A 22,725-nucleotide genomic window follows, 5' to 3' on the forward strand; every position below is an offset into this window, starting at 1 on the left:
TCATGTTCATATTGAGTTATCACTTCCATGCTGTAGTTCTGAACATTCTGCAGGGTGAGGTACAAAAACTGCTGTACGGCTTTTACACTGTATTCTTTTCATTATTATTCTCATATCTCATTATTAACACTCCAGATCTCTTATGTGATTATGTAGATCTGAGTTACATTTTACTGCTAATTTTATTACATTTTACAACAAAATAATTACATGGTCCTACATTAATTCCTAAATGTTTGTGTTGTATTTCAAATGTTTATAGGTTGACAATCATTGCCACGTCTGATTCCAATATCAAGGATTTATTAGTATGTCCTCTCTAACTGACCTGGCTGTTTAATTCTGCTACTCCAGCTTTTTTCTTAGCAGTGTTATCAACATGGTTGTTAAGAAATATGATCTTATTTCTGAAGCTGTGGAGAATTTCACCGAGCCACATGAATCATTGATGAAACACTTTTCCTTTGCCTGCAATATAAGTCAACAACTCCAATACTAAGCTAAAGGCTATCAACCGTTAATAGTGTTGCACCAGCAAACTGAAGAAGACTCCATCCAAACACCAAACCACTGTACAGAACTGATGAAATGACTCACCTAAAGGAGAACTGCAAGAAAGCTGAGCACAAGTGGAGAAAAACAAAACCATAAATCCATGTTGACAACCCCCAAATACCACCTCACTATTTTTATTAAAGCAGTTAGAATTTCCTGACAAGCTTAAAACTGCTTGTCAGGTACTTCTTCAGTGCCAGCGAAACATCATCTATCATGGAACACTTATCTACTATCCTTTGCTGTTGTTAAGGCTTGGCCCAACTTTTCTTTCCCACTCTTTGGTTCACTGTGAAATAATTGTACTCCCCAAGCTGCAGCTTCAGAACATATTTGCTATCATAATCTGACTTCTATTCATTATTTCTCCAGCAAAAGTACAGGTAGCTCTAGGTTACCTTGAATTTCCTCAAATGCAAACTAATAATACTGCAGCTATTGTGCATGTTTTTCACTTTTTTAAAAAGATGATAAAACCATATTTGTATGAATTTGTGGAAACAGCATCTAAAGATTGGTCAGCACAACAAAATGTATCTATATTTTTTCACAAAATATTTGGCTGTTTGCATGATGAACTGTTGTAGCTGGAAAGCTAACTGTTAACATTCATGCCAGTTAGAAACATGTTAATGCTACACACAATAGCTCTCCAATCCTGTTCGGACAGTTTTCAAACTTGTTAACTCAGTTTATTCAAAAAACGTATTTATATTATCTACTCCTGTCTCATAAGCGCAGAGCGTGGTGTTTTTGTGGAGCAGTCTATGATCCAACAGTGGTGGAATAAATACAAGTTGATGCTCCAACACAGCTAAAAAGCTACCATAGCTTCCTCCATTTTGGACAGTGAATCAATTTGATCTATGGCACAAATTTGCAGGTCAGACTTCACCAAAGTTGATTTCTACATGAAACATGAATACAGATTTGTTAATCATGGCTATTCCATTGGGATTAGTTGTTTTCTGCGCAAATGCTGAGAGGGCTGCAAGCCTTGAGCCTCAGGGCGAGCTCTTCCCATTACATCAGAAGACTGACGACATACCTGGGATGCACTCTGGTGACTTCCATGGCGTGCTACTAAACTGAGAACTTTTATAGCCCTGTATATCCTACAAACATACAAGGTGTTCGTTCCTCTTTTCTAGAAGTCCACATAGTGTATCAACTATTAGAATTAAATCTGTCTGTCTGTTTGAAAGGACTCATTATTATTATTATTATTATTATTATTATTATTATTATTATTATTTATTATTTCACACAGAAAGTGGAAGCTAGTAAGCTAGTCTAACTATCTTCTTTGGGTAACTACAGTTTCGACCCACTAAGTGCACAAGTCAAAACAAATACCAACAATATTTAGAAAAATTGATTTCAGTTACTTTAACTTTTGAGTCTAAGTATGGTGTAGAGTGTTCAAGAGAAAAATGCCTTGCATCAATCTCCGTATCTCGTTTAACAAGCTTGAACTTAGACAGTGTGAGTGTATTGCAGTAGCCAGCATGTGAACCCATTACCCTCAGACACAGGTAAATGTAAGGTCATCTTGTTGCGATGAGAGAAGTTCCTAATCCACACAGTTATTATCCCAAGTGCCACATGAGAGAGCAGGGCTGGGTACATTCTGACACAGCTGTTCTTTCCCATCACTGCAACTTTGAAACCTAAGCCAAAATTGCTAAACATTGTAAGACAAGCCAGACACCTTTTTTCAACAGCTATGAGCTTGTTTGGAGACGCTCCCTCACTCCAGAGACGTCATAGCACAGTAATGGGATAGCTTACTTGGCCGATTCAGTGAGTATCCTCTGAAAGCACGGTTAGGGTTAGGTCCATTCAGGCTGATGAGAATGCTTGGCAGATGGAATTTGACGGGACAGGAAATTAAAATAAAAAACCAGCAAATCTCTGGAGGCAAACCCCAGGGCTGGTATTGTCATGTGCCAAAAGGTTCTGTTGCCTATAAAATAGTAAAAAATAAGTCTCTCTTAAAAAGTAATCACATTATAGCTTCCTTTTTGATTTCTCAGTGGCATCTGTACCGCAGGCAAGTTTGCAGGCTGGCTCTTTGTGCTTTTATAATATAAACCTTTGAATATATTCCTACCCATTAACAGCAAATACATTGTCCTTAATTCTGCTGTTATCATGATGGTATAATGATGTAACTCAGATCTGTTTATGGGACATAAAGACTTAGTTACTGTGGACTCTGTTCCATGACATTTGATAGTGAAGGAAGTGTATAGAGTTGAAAGACAAGACATAAGTTCAAATAAAGGAGTAGAATCATATCGCCATAGATTTTCATGCCCGTGTTATTATTTTATGTTATTAGCTTTCTGATGTCTGACTAAGTATGTGTGTGTTTCACATTGTTGAACACACAATAGTTTTAGTATAATACTTTACAGAAAAGAAAGCTTAAAAATAATATGCGTTTTTAAGCATATTCATATATAAATGACACAAGTCCAAGGGAGTTGCCAAAGTTTTCTGTCTGTACGAGCTTCTTACTGGCCACAACATAAACTCAATGCCTCTGGTTCCGGCCAACCCTGGGGAGCTCGGCCCGCTTTTCCCATCAGCCCACCACAGCGTTAGGTACAGGCCAACTTCGTTTTGGGTCCAGCTGAGCAATGAGCAGGCATTGCTTTCAATTCATTTAGTTTCACCAATTGACAGATTCTCTCTTTTCAAGTCAGCCTTAGGGTTAGCCCAACAGTGGGGAAAAGAGAAGACATTCACAATTCCCTGGGTGTGTATCTATGTCTTTAGCTGCTCTTTGCTTTAATGCCAGCTGTTTTTGTGGAGGTGGCATGGTGGTAGGAAAGTAAAGGATGGTCTAATCATACTAGCACAACTACTATTTCTTTGTCTTTGCTTTTTGGTCCATTGAATCCCTGACTTAATTTTTATCCAATGGTGCCTGTGTTTTACTGAAAGATTGGCCCAATCTCACATAATGGTTTCAGCCAACCAAAGTCTCTCTTGTCTGCTTTGATTCAGTATGCTTGGACAGTGAGGATAAATTTGAGTTGTCTGTACATAAGCACATCATCTACTAAAAAGGCTTTATTACTTAAAATGAAACTGGGAGCCTTGATGGAAGTTCTCATCCTGATTTGTGGAAACAGAAGGGCATCTGTCCAGTGACATGGACAAGTCCTGGACACCTGGAGCTCAGGAAAAGCAGCCAGTGTGGATTTAAAAAAAAAAGAAGGAATATAGTTGACTCATAATTCTAACATTAACCTGAGGAAAAAGATATTAAATTAACAAAATAAATAATAGGCCTGTCAAATCCCTACTTATTAAGATAGGTACTTATCTGCTCCTTCAGTGCTCTTGAAAGCACTGTGACAATTTCCTTTTGAAAGATTCAGAGTAAGCCTGCAGAGCTGCAGCTTTGGGCGAGTTGTATCTATCATGTCTTTTTCTTTGTGTAGTCACTCCAGTTTGGGGTAAAGAGAGCAGAAATTCTGCCTGGCAAATGTTAACACAGCCATTCTAGAGAGTCCAAGTCTAAATATGACGAAAGTTGGTCAGATCTCAACACAACAAAAGTAATGATCATGTTTAGATTCTATAAGCACTGCCAGATTGGCTGAGGCTGCTGCTTGAAAGAGATCACTTGTAGTCAAAGTGTAATGCATAAAATTGTCAATGCATCCCTGGTCCAACACTTGGGTCCAGACCTCAACATAAATGATAACTAGACAAATATTGGATGGATTGTTATGAAATTTGGTTGAGCTATTTATGGTTAGATTCCCCTCCACAGCTGCACCTGTAGGCCCCGTTCACCTTCTGTCCACAATCTGCTGTATCAATCAGTCCATGAAGGACTGAGTGTGAATAATGTTAAAGGACTTGGTACACTCCTTGTATTAGATCAACCTGGTAGAATTTTAAAAAAAGAAAAAAAAAGAAAAAGGTTTAAAAGGAAATATGTAAAAGCACACTGGTAATTATTGCACCTAATCTCCCTGAAATTCAAATCCTTGGCTCTGGACAGAAGTCATCTTCCTTCAGCCAGAGCCCGCCTTTCTGGCACCACTTGCACTTAACAGGATACTTTAAACAGTGATTCCATCAAAAGCTTATTATAGTGGTAACTTTAAGAATGACAGTGTCTGTAAGTCAGTCCACTGCATTGATCCAGTCATCTTTAAAGACAATCATGGTCCCCAGAAGATTAAGCATAATGATCCTCTGACTCTCCAGTGCCACCACACCTGTGATATGTTTGTTTCTGAGACTATTGGATGGACTACCATGATGTTTTGGTAGACCTCCAAAGTTATAAAGAATACATTGTAATGGCTTTGATGATCCTCTAACTGCTCCTGTGTGGTCACCATGGGGTTGATGTTTTTGGTGTTTTATTAAGTATTAGATGAATGGCTGTGTACTTAGAGATACTGAGCCCTGAAATATCTCTACCAGAGACTAAATTTACATTGTTCTTATCAGTGATTTATTTCCTGTACTAGTTATGTGTCTCTGCGTTATATTTTCCATAACTGCTTGATTAATAATGGTAATGGTAATAAAGGTAGCTTTGGGCCCCATGTGTGCTGCTTCTATGGTCTGAATCCACTTAAACTGTCCACAATTCTTAATCTCACTGGACACAAGCACACTCACAGTATATATAACCCTACACTACCATGTAGAGAGGCTGTTTTTCTTAATAGACCTGCGTCTGAGGTTTTAGATTTTTGGAAGTTACATACACTAAAGGCTGTTAAATCACCATAGTGGTGTCATTTTTTATTTATTTATTTATTTTTAAGAAAAACATGAACCAGTTATTGTAGCTCAACCTTGGGTGTCAGGAACACAGATTGTCTGAAAGGGGTATTTCAAATGATTACATCAGAGTAGTTTTGGGGTGGACAGGAATAAAATGCCCTTTATCTCTGACTATCTTTGACCCAGCTTTGTAAAAATGGTAGCTTTTCTCCTCATGGAAGGTGTTGTCAGTTGTAATGCACTCTATTCTTTGGCAGTTTCTCTCTTTTGTCCTGCGAAGGCAAATATTTTCTCCATCTCATGCTTGGCTGCTCTCAGTCTTTGCCACACGTAAGTCAGTTAATTAAAGAGAAAGGAAGTGAAGGGCGGGAGCGGAGATAAAGATACGAATTGAAAGGTGAGAGGCTGAGTCTCTTCTCTCACTCTGTTTTCTACAACTCTGATTTTCAATTGAATGAACTGAAAAGGAGGCACAATTTTCAGTCTCATGCTCCAGTATACTGTGTGCCAAACCATTCACTGGTGTACTTCCACCACATTAATGAATTAATTAATTTGAAAGCATCTTCTAGTCTCCTGCCTGTATGAGAATAACAAAGTGAGTGGTGTAGAGCAGCCTCTATGCTGCACCTTTAGCTCAGGTTAAACACAGGGTTGTTGAGGTGAGACACACTGAATTTTTCCCTCATTTCAGAGTTGGTTAAAGTTGTTTAATGCTGCAGTGTGTGTTGTTGGTCAGCCGGTCTGGAGTTTGCTGCTTCAATATGTTAACATTAGCCTCTGAGTGACAGCATAGAAAGTTCACAGTATACTTCACGTTCATCTTGCAAAGATAATTATTTAGTCATTGAATCAAAAAATAGTCTAAGTCTAATGTGTGTGCGCTGTAGACTGCTCTCACAGTTGAGTTCCACCTTTTTTGTTCCTTCAGCTCCTGTCAGAATTATCAACTAAGGCCTCCAAGCCTTTGAGTTAGGTAAGCAGTGAAAACCTTTATTGATCTACTTTCAACTATTGTGTTTGTATCTAAAGCTTGGTGTAGCGCATAGACCTCCGTCACCATGCCATGCCATGCTGTTGCAGTGGATGTCATGTTCATGGCACATTGGTTTGGTTAGAAACTGCTGCAAAGACTAATAACAGCAATCATGTTTTCAGTCAGAGTAGTTCCACTTCAGGCAGATGACGCTGTGATGCATGAGGAAGATGTTCTGTTTCTGTTTGTGCCAGCTTGTTGTGCTACATATCACAACCTCTTGACTTTATAATAAAGTTATTTACATTGTACAATGTAGTACATGCTGCCACTATCTTAAAACATCACATCCAACTGAAATTACATGTCTGCTGGGTTTTTTTCATGATGGCATACTGTTAGTTATCCATCAATGTAAATGGGGAACTTTTTTCCATACAGCCAACAATACCTTAATCTTCAATACCACTACTAACAATACACTGGCTGCCATTGTGGCGACAGCAGCTGTCATTCTGGTGCCAGAACTCAACCAGACAGCTGCTGTCAATCAAATAGAGACAGCACAGTTGAAAATAAACCGCAAAATACATTTTTAAATAGCTTATCTCATTATTTGAATTATTACGTCCTGGTTTCTGGTGAGAAAATGGAACATACATCCAGTCGTCCATATTTCATGAAATGGTGCAACCCAGATGAAACCGTTTTTGGGTACAGATTTGACATGTAGTATTCAGCCTATTTTGCACTCACCACTTTCTCCAAAGTTGGTCTGTGGTTATCCATCCATCCAGCTGTGAGCTCAGTTTGAACAATGAGCTGGCAGCCTATGTTGTATTGTCACTGCGTGGGACTGAAGCGCTGCAGGCAGCTGCTGGCTCTGTGAGCAGGCATCTTCCCAGCCTACATGTAGATCCAGGAATCTGCAGGCTGGTTAGATGGTTGTCACATGTCTGGCTGTCTTCATCGATACCCGACTTATGCCGCCTTCTCTGAGGACCGTCTGGAGGCAGCACTGATGTCAGTTGTTACGCAGGCTTCCCTTTAAGGCTTTTCACCCATATACAGCAGCAGTCACTTTGAAAGGCACTGTATCTACCAATATGAATCAGGTTATGTCATCTCAGAGAGGGGAAAGCTGCCTGACTGCCAAAACCTTTTGGTTTTTATCCACATCTTGTAGAAAAGAGGTCCAGAGGTTCCTTCAGCAAAGGCAGTGGGATGATCCAGCTCATCAACACACTAACAGCTGCTGGAAGTCAAACAAAGAGGATTTAGGCATCTGACTTGTGTCCAGGTCTATCTGTCTGATTGTCTGTCTGATCCAGCCTATTATACTGCTCATAAACGGCTGATAAATCAGCACTGAGGTGAAGGAACATGTCCATTTTGAAAGACGAATATTGATTTTGGATATCCAGAGTCAGAGAGAAGAAGTATAAGTGGGTGTGGAGTTGAATTTATTTCCCTGGAGCTGTTATGGCAGTCATACCATCTATCTCTGCTCTGCCCAGCTCACTGCTGCGTTTATGTCATGTGTATGATGAAGATACATTAAAAAAAAAAAAAAAGATTAACTATAGTTAGATGTTTTAAGTAGGTCTGATATTATCTTGAAAATGTACTCAATTCTCAAACAAGAGCTTGTATTAAAATAATAGCAAAGTCTTACCTACCCTCTACCTGCATCAGCTTAACAAATACAGGCCAGCTGCTAAGAAATGCTGGGTAAAAAAATATCTACTGTGAGGACTAACATGGTAAATTCTCAGTTATACACATTATCAGTCATGTCATACGCTCTCACTTTCTCTCTATAATAATGTTACTGTTTTTATCCACTAAATGTTTCTTATTCCATCAGTAGAACAGTCATGTCATACTGACCACTCTGCTTTTCTTTTCTTTTCTAACAGAAACCACTTTTTTAAAATTACAATTAAGTTACTGTTACTTCCTGTAGATTTTCACATTTATGGATAGGGAGGGATTATGCACTGTGAGCCATTGGAAGGTTTTTCATGTGTCATCTGTCAAAGTGTGTTCTTTGATGATAACTTAACAGATTTTTTTTTTTTTTTAAACTGTAAGGTAGAAGCAAGTGGAAATAATTAGTGAATGACTACAGTATTTCTGAAAGCAGCAGAGTGGTTAGTATAACATGACACTGTTGTTATACTGAAGGATTTAGTTATGTGTAAATGTAAATTATACTGACAGCAGCAAGTTAAAATGGAATAAAACACATTTAAAACAGGGGAAAATTGGAAATTAAGACCTGGTTTTCGCTGTAGTTTTGGAAAATGAAGGCCATGTGAGAATTTACAGCCTTCAGCAGTTAATGATAAATTAATAGATTGTACATCATCTCTATATTCCACTGAAAAATCACCGCCAAGTCACAAAATTCAGCGTTTGCTCCCATCTGACACAGCTTGCCATGTCTCCTCTGTCACATCTGAATGTATTTATACAGCTCAGTGCACAGCGTGCAGCACGTCCCACAAGGTTCAGACTGGATGCCTTTCCCGTCTGCTCACTTTTGATCACCATACCCAGCACCTCAAAACAAATTATTCCTCACCCTGCCAAGTCAAGTCTGCTACCAAACAAAACAGTGTCTCCTCTACACCCAGTCACATCGCAGAGAGAGAGAGAGAGAGGTGCTTTGGGCATTGAATGTGTCCTTGTCTCTTAAAATTACAGACACTCGGATGAAGCTATGCAGACACTGAAGATGACAGTGTGAATTCTGCTTTTTTTTTTTTTGAGGAACATTAAGACTACTAAGTAGCTATAATCTTCATAAGACTCAGACTAAATCTCACTGAAGTTGGTGGTCTTACACTTTTTTAAAGGATAATTCCAGTCATTGTAACTTTGGGTGTTATCTCTATAGGTTTAGTAATTCCATTGCACCTACCAAATGAATTAGTGGAGATTTGGGAGTGTGGAGACATTGCTGTAAAGAAGTTAGATTGGGATAGAACCACAAGCAGTCAGACAATCAGAAATGCAGGGGTTGGCACGGGCATGAGTTCTTTAAAACGCTGATTACTGCAAAGTTTTGCCAGAGTTCTTCTGACTGTTTCCACTCCCCATGCACTTCTGCATTAGATGAACTTGTGGCAAAAATGTCAAACAGCGTGTTAACATTTTCATTAAGCACAATCGTGTTCATTGCCAGCCTAGTTCCAACATCAACAGTGCCTTCTTTTTAAGCCTTCTTTAGTAAAATGATCTAGCTATACATGCCATGTTTAATTTAAGGAGTGACATTATTTCAGTTAAACCTATTATACCATTCAATAACTAAACTGTATAACAATAACTTGTGTCAGTGTTTGGATTCAATAACTAAAATAATGTGTGCCAAATTTGATTAGCTGCACCTGCATTTGGCGATTATTTTAATCATTCAAATTTGGCAGGGTGGTTAACAACACACTTTTCTGTGGTATGTCAAACTCAGAACATATATTTATTCTTACTTTACACAGACTTTAATGTTATAGTTTAAGTGTGCACCCAACAGCTGTGTAATTTATGTAAATGTAAGTATAGGATCAGACTTGGTATCAGCACTCAAAGTATAATCTCTTGGACGGGGGCCCAAATGACTTGATGGGGACATCCCTTAAAAATCTCTTTCCAGTGTATTTAGTGAGGCAAGCAATATTTTGAACCTTTATTGTGATAATATCAAACAATGCAGCATATAAAACATGTCATTATCAACATACTTCCTGTCATTTTCCAACATGTGAGGTACAGGAGAAAAAAATGAATCCTAGTCATTCCAAACAAATGTGATCTCATGAGAAGTTTTTCTATGGTAGTTTGATAGTAAAATAACTTGTCTCATTGCTTTTTGAGAAATGCTTATTGCTCATTTATGTTTAACAGTCGCATGACAAATGCTTAGCATGCCTTATCATTTGGTTTTAATTGCTCTATGATTGATTTAGCTGGAGGAATAACTGCATAATTAGGACAATTTACTGTTGCACTAATGACTCCAGCAAGAGTCGCTAAGCATCCACAAACATCATTAGTGTTTGTTCATATCACGTAAAACCATGGATCTCTTTCATTGCGTATTTCCATTGTCATCAATACTGTGAATGTGTAAAGTCATTCTTGTATAACTCGCTCTCATTAAAGTCGTGACAAAACCTGAGTTGAGCTAAAAAGGTAGAGTCATCTTCCCTGCTGTCTACCTGCCAGTGTATCTGCTGGATATAACTCGGCCATGTCTCTTTAATCAGCTCATCTAAAGCTGCTCCACTAAGCTGCCACAGCCATTATACAGCATATTATCACCACAGCACACAGATAAAGACTTTTAGGTTGTAATAGGTTTTAATAATTAGGTGTTCTCACTGAAGCTTGTTGCTTGACTTGTCACTGCAGAGCACGCAGACAGCTAGGTTCTGTGTTAGTCTAATAGTGGAGAAAGAGAGGAGAAGGGAAGTTAGGCCTTATGTATTGTTTTGCTAACAGGTGTGGTGTGTTGTTGAGCTCTCTGCTGTATATCACTGTTTTTCTTTAATTTTTTTTTCTTCCATCTAAAGAGGACAAAGAAATGGCAGTAAGCAACAGCTGTGAAAGTTCAGTTTCTAACAACTTTTTTTTTTTTAATGATCTCATGTAGTAGAGTGAAGTGCTGGGATGCTTTAGAAACTCTTGGTTAGTTTCAGAAGGTTGCTGCTTGGCAGTCGGCCCCCAGTGTGCAGATATGCTGTAGGAGGCTAGTGTTTAAGAGAGTACTAAAATCAATGCTTTGTATTCACATTGCATCACAGTGCTGTACTGTTGAATATGTGCTCTGCAGGCTACGTGACTTTGTGGAAAATGAACACAAAAAATCTTAAAATGAAACTAAATTTGGTACACCAACCATGCATTTGCTCGAAATATACCAAACTGATTTTGGTGCAAACATGGAATTCTCTTCTGTGCATATTTAAGGTCATCAATACATTCTCCAGATGTTTCATACTATACTGTATTTAGTCGGTGGCTACAGCACAATGTCTTGGTTCACAGGTAATCAGCTGGGCAGTAGCACAAGTAAGTACTGCTAAACTGATTGGTTTTATGTCTAGGGGACTGAATCACTGCCAAGCTTTATGGCCATACCAGCTACTAACAGCCCATCACATACACTAAATGTATTGAACCTCAGACTAGGCTGTGAGGTGGACCAGCCTGATCTCTGCTCCTTGTTATCTCAATAACTGCACACTGAGGTTTCTTTTGGTTTGGCTCTTTTAGGTAACAAATGGAACTCAACCAAAATACATCTGGGATAAAGGTTATCATATATACTGTTCTCCTTGATAAATGGCTCCTCCACTCATATGCAGTTGGCCACTCTCATGCATCCATATCTCACAATTTTACAAAAATGTGTATTATTCCATTACTGAGCTTTCCATAGGCTCATGCTGCTACCATGTACCCTTACCAAACAGACACAATGTAGTCTGTAGAATTATCATTGATAAGTAATTGATATAACTGATAAATAATCTATAATTTGGAGGAAGATCTTGGTCTTATGTGACTACACTCTTATAATGCAAACAAGCCAAACCTGCCTTCTGTTAAATCACTAGAATTAAACAGCTTGTAATCTCACATCATGATTTTTTTTTAAACTAAACTATTTCTCTTTGTGTCTCTCTACAGTGTATACTGTCTCAGCCTAAATTCTGGGCTGTGCAGGTCACGGCGCTTTGCCTCAGGGCCAAACTGGAAAAAGAGAAATCCAGGTGTGTTGAGAGAGCCATGATGCAAACCCAGGTAAGGAGATATCTGTGAGGATTGTGTTTATAGCTGTATGAGCAGTCTCAAGCATCAGGAGTACATGTTAGCATTCACAATCTGCCTTTTCTACTGAATTACTCAGAAAAACCTTTGGCCTGTTAGTGCCTTCCATACAGAGAAAGTCTTTTCTAAACCAAAACAGGTTATTGTAGAATTCATTTGTATGTATCATGTGCCCACAAATGAAGCCAGCATATGGGAATCATATTTGGAGGTGCCTCTTAGCCATACAGATCTCATCCTGTTTTTGCAGTTGCACAAACAAGACTGCAGTGAGACATGAGATGCCAACCCAACAATGCCAGCTCAGGACTGAATAGACAGGCAGGATCATGACCAGCCTCAGACAGCTGTCCAGTGAAGATGTTAAGCTGTGAAAACATTGATCTGATGAATTTTAGTTATTTTCTACACTTGTTTCATGATATCGTTATGATTTAGAGACTGAAGATGAATCCAGGCATAATAAATATTGGCAGTAACTGATCTGTAGTTGTAGTTCTTCTGGAAGAAATTGAGGGCCGGTAACTAAACATTTAGAAATGTTAAGCAATCTCAAATGGGACTTAGAGAATGTCCAAAGAAGCTGCATTGTGTCTTTGTGGAGCTAGAGAAGGAGGTGTAGTATTGTATGAGCAATTCAGAAGTGATGGAGTGTAAGAGTGGTGGGAGATGCATATGAAGACTGTGTGATGAAAGAGTTCAAGGTGGAGGTGTCATAACATCAAGAATCAGCTCCATGTTTGAAATGGTGATGGACAGGTTGACAAATAAGATCAGGCAGGAGTCTCTATGGACTACGATGTTGGTGGATGACATTGTGATCTGTAGCGGGAGCAGGTTGAGAATGACTGGGGAGGTGGAGGTATGCTCTGGGGAGAGGAGGAATGAAAGAGGGAATACATTCATGTGAATGGGAGGGAGGACAGCAGAATGGTGAGGATGAAGAAATACTTGGTGTCAACTGTTCAAAGTAAGCTGGACTGCAGAAGAGAGGTGAAGCAAGAGTGAAGGTTTACTAGATGCTATGTTATGCAATACAGAGCTATGTTGTATGATTTGGAAGTGGCAGAGATGAAGATGCTCAGATTTCTGTTGGGACTGACGAGGATGGACAGGATAAGAAATGAGAATATTGGAGGGGACAGCTCAGTTTGGACAGAAATTGGACGAATTGAAAGAGGTGATATCAAGATGAGGGTGAAGCGTCAAGGCGGGAGGAAAAGATGAAGAAGATGCAACAGGTGAGAAGAGATGGAAACATATGATATACTGTGGTGATTCTTAATGGGACCAGCCGGAGGAAGGAAGAAATAGCTTGACTTTAACTCAGTATCCAAACACACTCAGGTCCATCTTCTTATTTATTGTGGACAACAAAACAAACGTGTTTCAGCTATGAGCCATCGTCAGTGTCAAGCACCAAGAAAACAGAAGAGTTGGAGTTGTACGCACCTTTTAACTGAGTATTTGCACATTGTTTAGGTGAGCCCTGCACTCTTCATACTTCAAAACAAACTTAAGCCTTCCATATATTTCGACACTCAGACCTGGTTGATATGGAGGCAAAGACTTGAAGTTTGGGGCAAAGTTCAGTCTGCAAGCCTCAGCCAAGAGCAAAATAAAAAGATAAAATAAAAAAGGTTGACCAATAGACAGGCTGCTCTTTGCCTCTGCAGATCAATGGGAGGAGTGACCTTGTTCACATTCACAACATCTCTACACACACTCATAACATTGCTACAATATTTTCTCCATAGACTTTACCCATTTTACACACTATTTGTATCTACTGTCTACTGTGTGAATGAAAGGCATGTTATATTATTACATTAAATATTCACTCAACACTGTGTTTTATTCTCAGTGCAAGCAGGTTAAGAACCTCCATTAGTATTCTTGTTTCATCTGCTGTTTGATGTAGTTCCATTAGTAATCCCACTATTATGTGCTCATACTGTATGTGGCTGTGTGACTCTTTACTTCACAGAATGAGACTACTAGTGAGTTCATTAAGAAAATTAAAAGAGTTGCAGAGCTCAATTCAGATCACACCACCACTGAGTTATTGAGTAACCTTGTTCTCCCTTTCAAAACAACCCAGAGCACAAACAAAACCATTAATCCACCTCGGCTCCCAATGTTATTCTGGATGTTGATCAATAACATCCTTGAAAGACGGGAGCGCAGGAGGCATTATGGGATTTTGAAAAAAAGCCGGTGAAGAAGCTATAAGACTCAAACACCTGGCAGGAAAATGAGTCACTCAAGCTGAAAGAAAGAAAACATGGATTTAGTTTTCTGTGAATCTCTCTCTGAACATTTTCAGGCTAGAGGCTGGGCACAGGAGAGTATAATTGTAAGACCTAAATGTCGTCTTCTTAATTTTATTTTGTAAAGATGTACTGTATGTAGTTGTGCTTTTCTAGGAATGGTCCAGACTGAACAAGTGAGACACACTCCATCCTCCTTTTCTCTATGCAAACTGGAAATAACATGTAACTTTAAAATACAACATAAATCAACATAATGCTGAGTTAAGCACTGAAAACATTTGCAAAGCCTTAAAATGAAATGTGGTCGTAGATTTAGCGCTCTAAGTCAATCTGTGCTGATTGGGTGATTATATCAACAGGCTCAAACTAAATACTCTCTGCAGACACAAATATAAATCAGTTATTTCCAGTAAACACTCTCCAACTCAAATCTGCACCGAAAACAACATTTAATGTGGTCAGATCAGGAAAGTCATTATGTCATGCTGCATTGATCTATAAATACATGTGTGGTTCTTACAGTATCTGCTTTATACTGTATGAAAAGCTTCTTCAGTCCATTGAAGGCAGCAGGACTGATATTTTGATAAAAGTGTTGAAACTCAATATTGTGTTTTTTTATGAAGGAGACGTGAGGTTAGCAGGGTCATCCTCCCTGAAACACACTGCACAGCATTACTAAACTATGTGATATTGAAAATAAACTGCTCCATCTGTGTTTGGGTGCAGATGTGTGGGTGATGTATGAACCATCCATACATTTCCTAGAAAAAAAAGCTTTCTGTATGTTGAGCTGTCGTTATCACATTCAACTGTGATTGGCACATCCGTTTGAGAGCTATGAGAGCAATGATCTGACTGGCTGAGACAGTATTCAATAATCACCAGTCACACCTGCTGATCTATATTCAGCTTCACACTGTCTGCACACACTTGAACTAAAATAGCAGGTCTACATGGAGATGCTCACATAGTCTGTACACAGTGTTATAGTACACATAAGGCCTACCATGCTGTGTGGTTAAAATAGGACCTTTATTGTGTTAAGCGCTTATACACTAAGTTGTTATTTTCCTTTGTTTTTAAAGTAGCTGTATGTAACAAATATATTCCAAATAATCATAAAATGGACCTAAAATGTAACCAGACATTAAGGAATCATGTTCATTTCAAACACTGACTGACGGCTGTGGCTCAGGAGGTAGAGCGGTCGTCCTTCAATTGGAAGATTGGTGGTTCGATTCCCGGCTCCTCCAGTCCACATGTCGATGTGTCCTTGGGCAAGACACTTAACCCCTAATTGCTCCCGTTGCTGTGCCAACGGTGTATGAATGTGTATGAATGGTTATATTCCCTCTGATGAGCAGGTTGGCACCCTGCGTGGTAGCCCCCTGCCATCAGTGTATGAATGTGTGTGAAAGGGTGACAGACTAGAAAGGCTATATAAGTACAGTCCATTTACCATTTACTGATATCACTGACAATAGTAGTCCAGCCAGAATATTCACATTTGAAAAGCTCAGTTGCAGCCCTCAAGTCATGTTTATGTTGTCATTCTGTGTTTTGGCCTGATGCTCCACCCACCACCTAGCTACCAATCACCAAGTCAGTAGTGTTTCAGCAGCCAGGTTGCCAGTTGCCACTGAGCTGCAGCTAGGAACACTGCAGATAATGTCTGATGTTACAAAACCAAAACAGCCTTGTTATGACTCAAATACGTCGTGACAATCTGAGAAACAAAACCAGGGTATGTATAGGAGATGCCTTTGAAACATCTCCTATACATACAGCACTGAGCTGCACCCGCTGATACGGAGGAGGATATGCAGGATCACGTCCAACAACTGGCAACCTGCGTGAAGTAGACTCAGGCAGGGAGGGGGGCGAGGAGTAACAGCTCTCTCCAGTGTTTTGAACGTGGGCCACAGTACCATTTCTAAACACTTGGTGTCAGAGTTACATACTTCAACTTTAAAGGTAGTGGTAATGTAGTATATGAATAGTGTGTTTTTTAAGGTTCAGAACAAGCTATAATGGCCATTAAGTTGTGCACAGTGTGAAAAGCATTTTCTGTATAAACACAATACATTGATTTGTGATCTTTAGTTTTCTGCTTATGTTGTCTCAGTTATTGGTTAGTCTGAGTCACATGACCACCCAAAGGAAGTAATGTCACATTAAAATACTCCCAGAAAACACATCTTCAGCCAACAGTATAGACATTTAACAGCAAGCGTAAGTCAGCTTACAGTACGTTAGTAAGCTTATGTGTTACATTACATCAATGCAGCAGTGCACCAACATAGACCACTCTGTATTTGTACTGTTTCACAAAATAGCAGGTAGTAAATAAAAGCATCCAGAGAGCAGGAGGAGACTGAACACCAGCTCACTCCTTCACCCCTCCTTTTGCTTATCTCTCTCTCATATAAACTTGCATACACAGAGTAGTAATTGAAATGTGTCATTAAATATTAATCCAAAGTCAAGTACCAATAAATGTAGACAATTTATAAACATCACAAATACATTTCATGCTTCAGAAACACTCAGTCCGTGCACATTGCCATGCTGAAAAGGAGACGAGATGATCTGTAGCTGCTTCCTGAGGACATTAGCTCACACTGTTGTATAGATTCACATTAAGTCTACTTCACTTTCAGAACCAAGTAATGTTTTGCTTCTAGACTAGAGTTTGCTACAGTGGAGAGGTAAATAAGAGTAATATTATTCAGAGGGAGCTGGAAAATAACTGAGAATCTATCAACAAGGTGAGATACTGTCCAGCTTGAAAATCTGTTTTGAACTTACTTTAAGATGACGTATTGCAAAATGGAAACATCGCAAACATAATTTTAGTTGTAGTGGCAATCACCTGATTACCTTTACAGACGTACATCTTGATCAGTGATCAGTGAGGAGCTCCCATCATGTCAGCAGCGAATGCACAAATGTGATTTAATGATCATTATTTGCCAAATGCGTCTGCCAGCTGGTATATTGATCTGACTGTAAATGTACACTCTAATCACTGTGAAATACAGTACCAGTCATTTAGTGGAATGATTTTCAGCTGCACAAGTTCTCCACATTGTGTTGTCACAGTGTCAGCCCTAGTGTATAATAAATATGTTCTATTTTTATTCACTGCTGCTTTACCTGAATCCCTTAAATGGCACATTGTGTTTATATTATGCAGCTAATATTAAGAAAAAACCCCAGCTGCACTACATAGATTCATATGAATACTTTAAATGAGTCATCCTCATTGTCTCCTGTTCCATTTCCTTGCAAACAGCTCGTCATGCTTATATTTCATGTAGCAGTCAAACATACACAAGTTCAGCCAAAGTTTGTAGATAAACTGTCGATTTCTTGTCTCTCCGCACTCAGAAATGTGCTCAGCATCGACTATGAGACGAGAGTATTCAGCATGTGATTGACATGTCCGATATCTTTGAAAGGTAGAAGGAACCACAGAGGAAACATTTTGTGTTTGAGTGTCAGAAAGCTTTCTTCTTTTTAATCTTGACAGCTGATCAGTTTTAGCTGTGTGGGAGAAGGGTGTTAACCTGCTGCAGGACCATGGGAGAAAGAAAATGGCAAAGAAGCATCAGTTTGTTCCTCCTGTCATGATTTTACAGAGAATTATTGTCCCATTTGAGTAAAAGAATATGTGTATCGCTGCTGTTGTAGGAGACTGGAACAGCTGAACAGCTGTGGGCAATTTGACAAGGCAGCCTCACAAGAGAGTTGTGTTCACTGTTTGCTCTTTGTCTCAGTGAATGTTCCCTGTCATCGGCCATTTAGTACCTAATGACCCTTGTGTTCATCCTGTAACCCTGTCAATACTCAGAGGCCGATCACATCGTACATCAGACATGAGCAGCAGCAGTCGATAGAGGGGGCTGGTATTATATCTGCTACTATCACAGATCACTTGATCAAAGTTTCAGTCATTTTGTGTTGAATAAAATCACTGTGGTGGTGTGGTGGAATGATTGCTGCTCTGCCACATGTAGTACATTTTGTAGACTTGCTTTCTTATCTCTTGTTTTTTCTCTTCCAGGTGATAGTCGACCACTTTGATGACAAGAACTGTCCCGTGAACGAACGCCTCAAAATCTTCTACTGCTGCAATGCTCAGCCCAGATGGGTCGTTCAGGTATTAAACAATGGTTCAGTTATTCATCTTAACCACAACACATAACACACACCACATATTTTAATTGACTAGGCAAAAAAAAAGTCTGTACTAATGGCTACGGAGCAAAAGTCAGCAGATCAGCAGTCATCCTCTGGGGACCTTGAATATATTTACCAAATTTCACGGTAATCCATTTGCTGTCAAGATAGTTCAGTAAAAGCCAAGGGTATCAACCTGCTGGTGACGCTAGAGGAAAAGAATCACGGCAGGCAGTAGAACTTGCTCTCTGGGAACCTTTTGAAATTTTTATGGCCATCTATCCAATAAATATTTCAGTCTGGACAAAATGTTGGACTGAACAACATTGCTATCCCTGAAGCCACAGTGCTAGCATGCCTAGTAGGAACACAACATTAGTGAAGGTGTAATCGTTGCATACAGACAGTTGTTACAGATAAACACTGACCACAAAGTCATGATATTTGCTGTGGGTATTCCCCGCAAGATGATACCTCATGATTTTAGTGACTTTTAGTATTATCTAACCATCAGGTCAAATTTTCCTTTTGGCTCAGTTTACACAGTTTGTAATTCAATGGCCTGTGTATATGAATGCTTCTCAGAATACAAACACTTTCCATTTATTGTCAACATGCCCCACTGTTAATAAGACATAATGCAACATCAGCTTTAATCATTAGTATATTGTTGATTCTGTCCTTTTGTATTGTGGATAAAATGAACAGTGCAGGGTTTGGGGTTCATGACCATTAGTGAAGAATTTTTCGACTTGTTTTTCTGCACTTGTACATTTTCTCTTCTCTTCAGGTGCTCAGAAAGGACAGCTCTTTGGCAGCTCCACCCTGTGCATTCAACATAGCTCTCAACATCTCTAGGGTTCTTTGGCTATTTGGGAATGTATAAAGAAAACCTTACTGTGTTATATCATTATTTCAGACTGCAGTCAGCGCTCTGGCTCTGTTCATCTGCATTTCTCTTGGAATTGGGGAACCTCAGTGGCTCGCAGTCTAAATTCTCTGAGCGTCTCATGAACAGACTTGGTTTTTGCCAGGCTTCTGTAAATGTGCATCTATTCTATACTGACCTGCCTGATGGAATATTTCAGGCACATGTAGCATTTAATAATGATTAATGGTACTTCAGTTTGATTACAAAAATGACTAACCCTTTGCTAAGCTCCCCTTCAGTTACTGTTGCTACAACTGTCAAAGTTACCCATCTAGCACGGCATAGACATAGTTATTTCAAAGCCATGAGTTCTTGATACCACATAGAAGTTGGCAAAATTTGTCCAACCACAAATTTTTCTGACTGAAATGACATTTACTGGCACAGTTTATCAGCACTAGCTATGGCAGCGAGCTAATTAATGTTAGCTCCATGAGTTGGTTGAAAACATAGTATCCAGCTGTCTTTTTTTTAACGTCTCCAGTTTATAAAAATAAGAATCCTTAAGTATGTATTTAATGGCACCATACATAATATCCTGGTAACTCAGCATCATGTTATAATGCAGAAATTATGGATAAGCTTACATGTGCAGGAAAGCTCAGCATCCACACCGGTCAATGATCTATTTAGAAAATATGGGGGGAAAAAATTCCAAATGATTTTTGTACTGAAGGTAAGAAACAAGAAAGTTGGCCATAATAAGAATACAGATATTTCCTGAGAAATAAGTTAAGTGGATATGCAACACACAGGTTAGATTTAGAAGTGTTTATTTTTAGTATTGCTTGATAAGGGAAGGACAATCCCAGTAAAGAACAGGACAGAGCCACTAAATGTCTCAACTCCATTATACACTAGAGGCATTCTGAGGTGTTGAAGTGTGTTCAGACAAAGTAAAGCTCATTTTTAGCCTAATCCGAAGAATAGTTTGTAACACATAAGTTGCAGCAAATGTGATCTGTAAGGTCTCACTGGGGAAAAGTGTAGAAAACTGACACATCTGCTGAACCACAAAGCATCATAAGATCTATGAAGACAAACCATCACACACTGTAACATATAACACAGCTCAGGATAGGAGAGAGCAGTAAGTAGAATTAGCAGTAATAGAAAGATTTAGACTTGTCCAAGAGATTGAAGGGGGAGGAGTGTTGGAAATGGGAGGGGGGGGGCAGTTGGGGAGGAGACATCGCCCAGGCAGCGTGTAATAACTGATAACAGCAATAAAGCTGGAATTGAAGAGTCCCTATTGCTGCCTGGGGACTTGAAAGTGGGTTGAGGCGGAGGATTGCAGCAGGCACTCTGATGCTTTTTCTCCACACTAGAGAGCCGAGACCTGCATGTAACAAAGCACTCAAGGCCTTTTTTATAACTGTGAGGGGCTTTATATCTGTGTGTTGTGCTTTTGTTTCCATGTGAAACTATTTCATTTTTACACCTTTTTGAAGTGAGAGGCATTTTTATTGTTTACATACTGTTGGTTTGGCACATTTCAGGCCAATAACTACACATCACATACAGTATATTTGAAATCACTGCTGACCATTATCTAAAGCATGCTGTCAATGTTTCAACTAGATTACTTTACTTCCAGCTGGCCTTCTTTTCTATTTATGTCACAGCAGTATAAAAATGAACTTGCAGGTATTTTAAACAAAGGTAATAATCACCATTAAAGTCTTGTCAGAATTTGTCTCCATGCTTGTGATGTGGCTTCACCACTCCAACATCTAAGCAGATAGTTGATGGATTGCTGAAAGATTTTGTAGATGAGGATGAATCATACCGATCTACTGACTTTTCATTCAGTGTTATAATCAGGTCAAACTTAATTTTATGTTTACAATAATGGTTTAAGACCAAATACTTGCAAACCAGTCACATTCTAACACCAAACTAAGATAGTGACCATAATAAACATCATCATGTTAGCATTTTCATTGTGAACATGCATACTAACAGCTTCAGACAGCTGCTGATGTGATTGTAGCCTCTTAGGATATCCAGATACAGATTATATATTAATGCAAGGTGTAAATATTTGGGCCCAACCGATATTAGGGTCTAAAAATGTTTTGATATTGATATGTTGGCCTCATTACATAATAATTTGAAAATCATATTCGAGAGATTAGTGCAAAAATATGAATGTATGTATGTATGTATGTATATATCCTGTATTTAAGAAAACCCACATTTTTTTTGTAATCTTCAAATATGGCTTTCAAACACTTGTGACAAAGATATGTAATGATAATGATATTTTACAGTTTAACAAACTTTTATTAACCAAAACTGAATAAAAAAGCAGAGCAAAAAAACATGCATATATTCAACTTGAAGTTAAAGAAGGGTCACATTTATATAAGATGCTTTATGTAAGTAAAAAAATGATGACGGCACATATCGTATATAAATATACTATATAATATATTATATCGATATATATAATATCGATGCAAATATATGAGGTCAATATCAGCCAATGATATCAGCTGATTAATATATCGCATCTGGACCACATCCCATTTTGATCAGATCTCAGCCACGTGTAAATGCAATCTGAACAGCATGACCACACTCACCACTCAACAGGCTGAAAGCTCACCCAACTCCACTCCTAACTTCCTGCTAGCTTAAGTAAGCCTAGCAAAAGCTACAAATAGTCCTGGTCCCTTATTGAAAAATGGTATGACACCCATCCACAGCATTGCTCATATTCACCAGGAATGCAGAATATTTGTTAACAAGTCCGCCAGTCCAGCCTCCAACTCATTTGCATGTTGATATGTGATCAAAATGTGGGTAGAGTCATGATAACAAAAGATCTTATTAATAGCAGGTGTCAATCCAAAGCTCACAGATTGGATGTCATTATCCAGATAATATATCAGATACAGATCATGGTGTTAATCCAGGTGGAAGTGGGGCCTCAGTCTTGTTCTCTCGTCTACAGAAACAGCTGGCCGGCCTGCTGACAGACCTCGGCTGCATGAGTTCAGCTCTGCTCATGTATGAAAAGCTGGAGCTCTGGGAGGATGTGGTTATCTGCTATGAGAGGCTGGGCCAACATGGCAAGGTATACACACAACCACACACACATTTTTCTACTTGAGTCACTTATGGGGTATTCATTCATACTGCTTACCTACACCTAGCCCCAAGCCTAACACTAACCTAACCACTGATCCAAATATCAT

General features: G+C 39.0%; 1 protein-coding gene across 1 annotated transcript in view; it reads left to right on the forward strand.

The window, feature by feature from the left end:
- The window catches only part of ttc27 (tetratricopeptide repeat domain 27), a 93,583-nt gene that overhangs the window by 46,610 nt on the left and 24,248 nt on the right, over window positions 1-22,725 (forward strand). The window contains exons 10-12 of the mRNA XM_053333630.1: window positions 11,993-12,106; window positions 18,476-18,571; window positions 22,482-22,604. Of these exons, the coding sequence (XP_053189605.1) occupies window positions 11,993-12,106; window positions 18,476-18,571; window positions 22,482-22,604 (333 nt within the window). The remainder of the gene's footprint in view (window positions 1-11,992; window positions 12,107-18,475; window positions 18,572-22,481; window positions 22,605-22,725) is intronic.

This window comes from Scomber japonicus, chromosome 14 (assembly GCF_027409825.1).
Source record: "Scomber japonicus isolate fScoJap1 chromosome 14, fScoJap1.pri, whole genome shotgun sequence".
In the NCBI taxonomy this organism is placed as follows: Eukaryota; Metazoa; Chordata; class Actinopteri; order Scombriformes; family Scombridae; genus Scomber; species Scomber japonicus.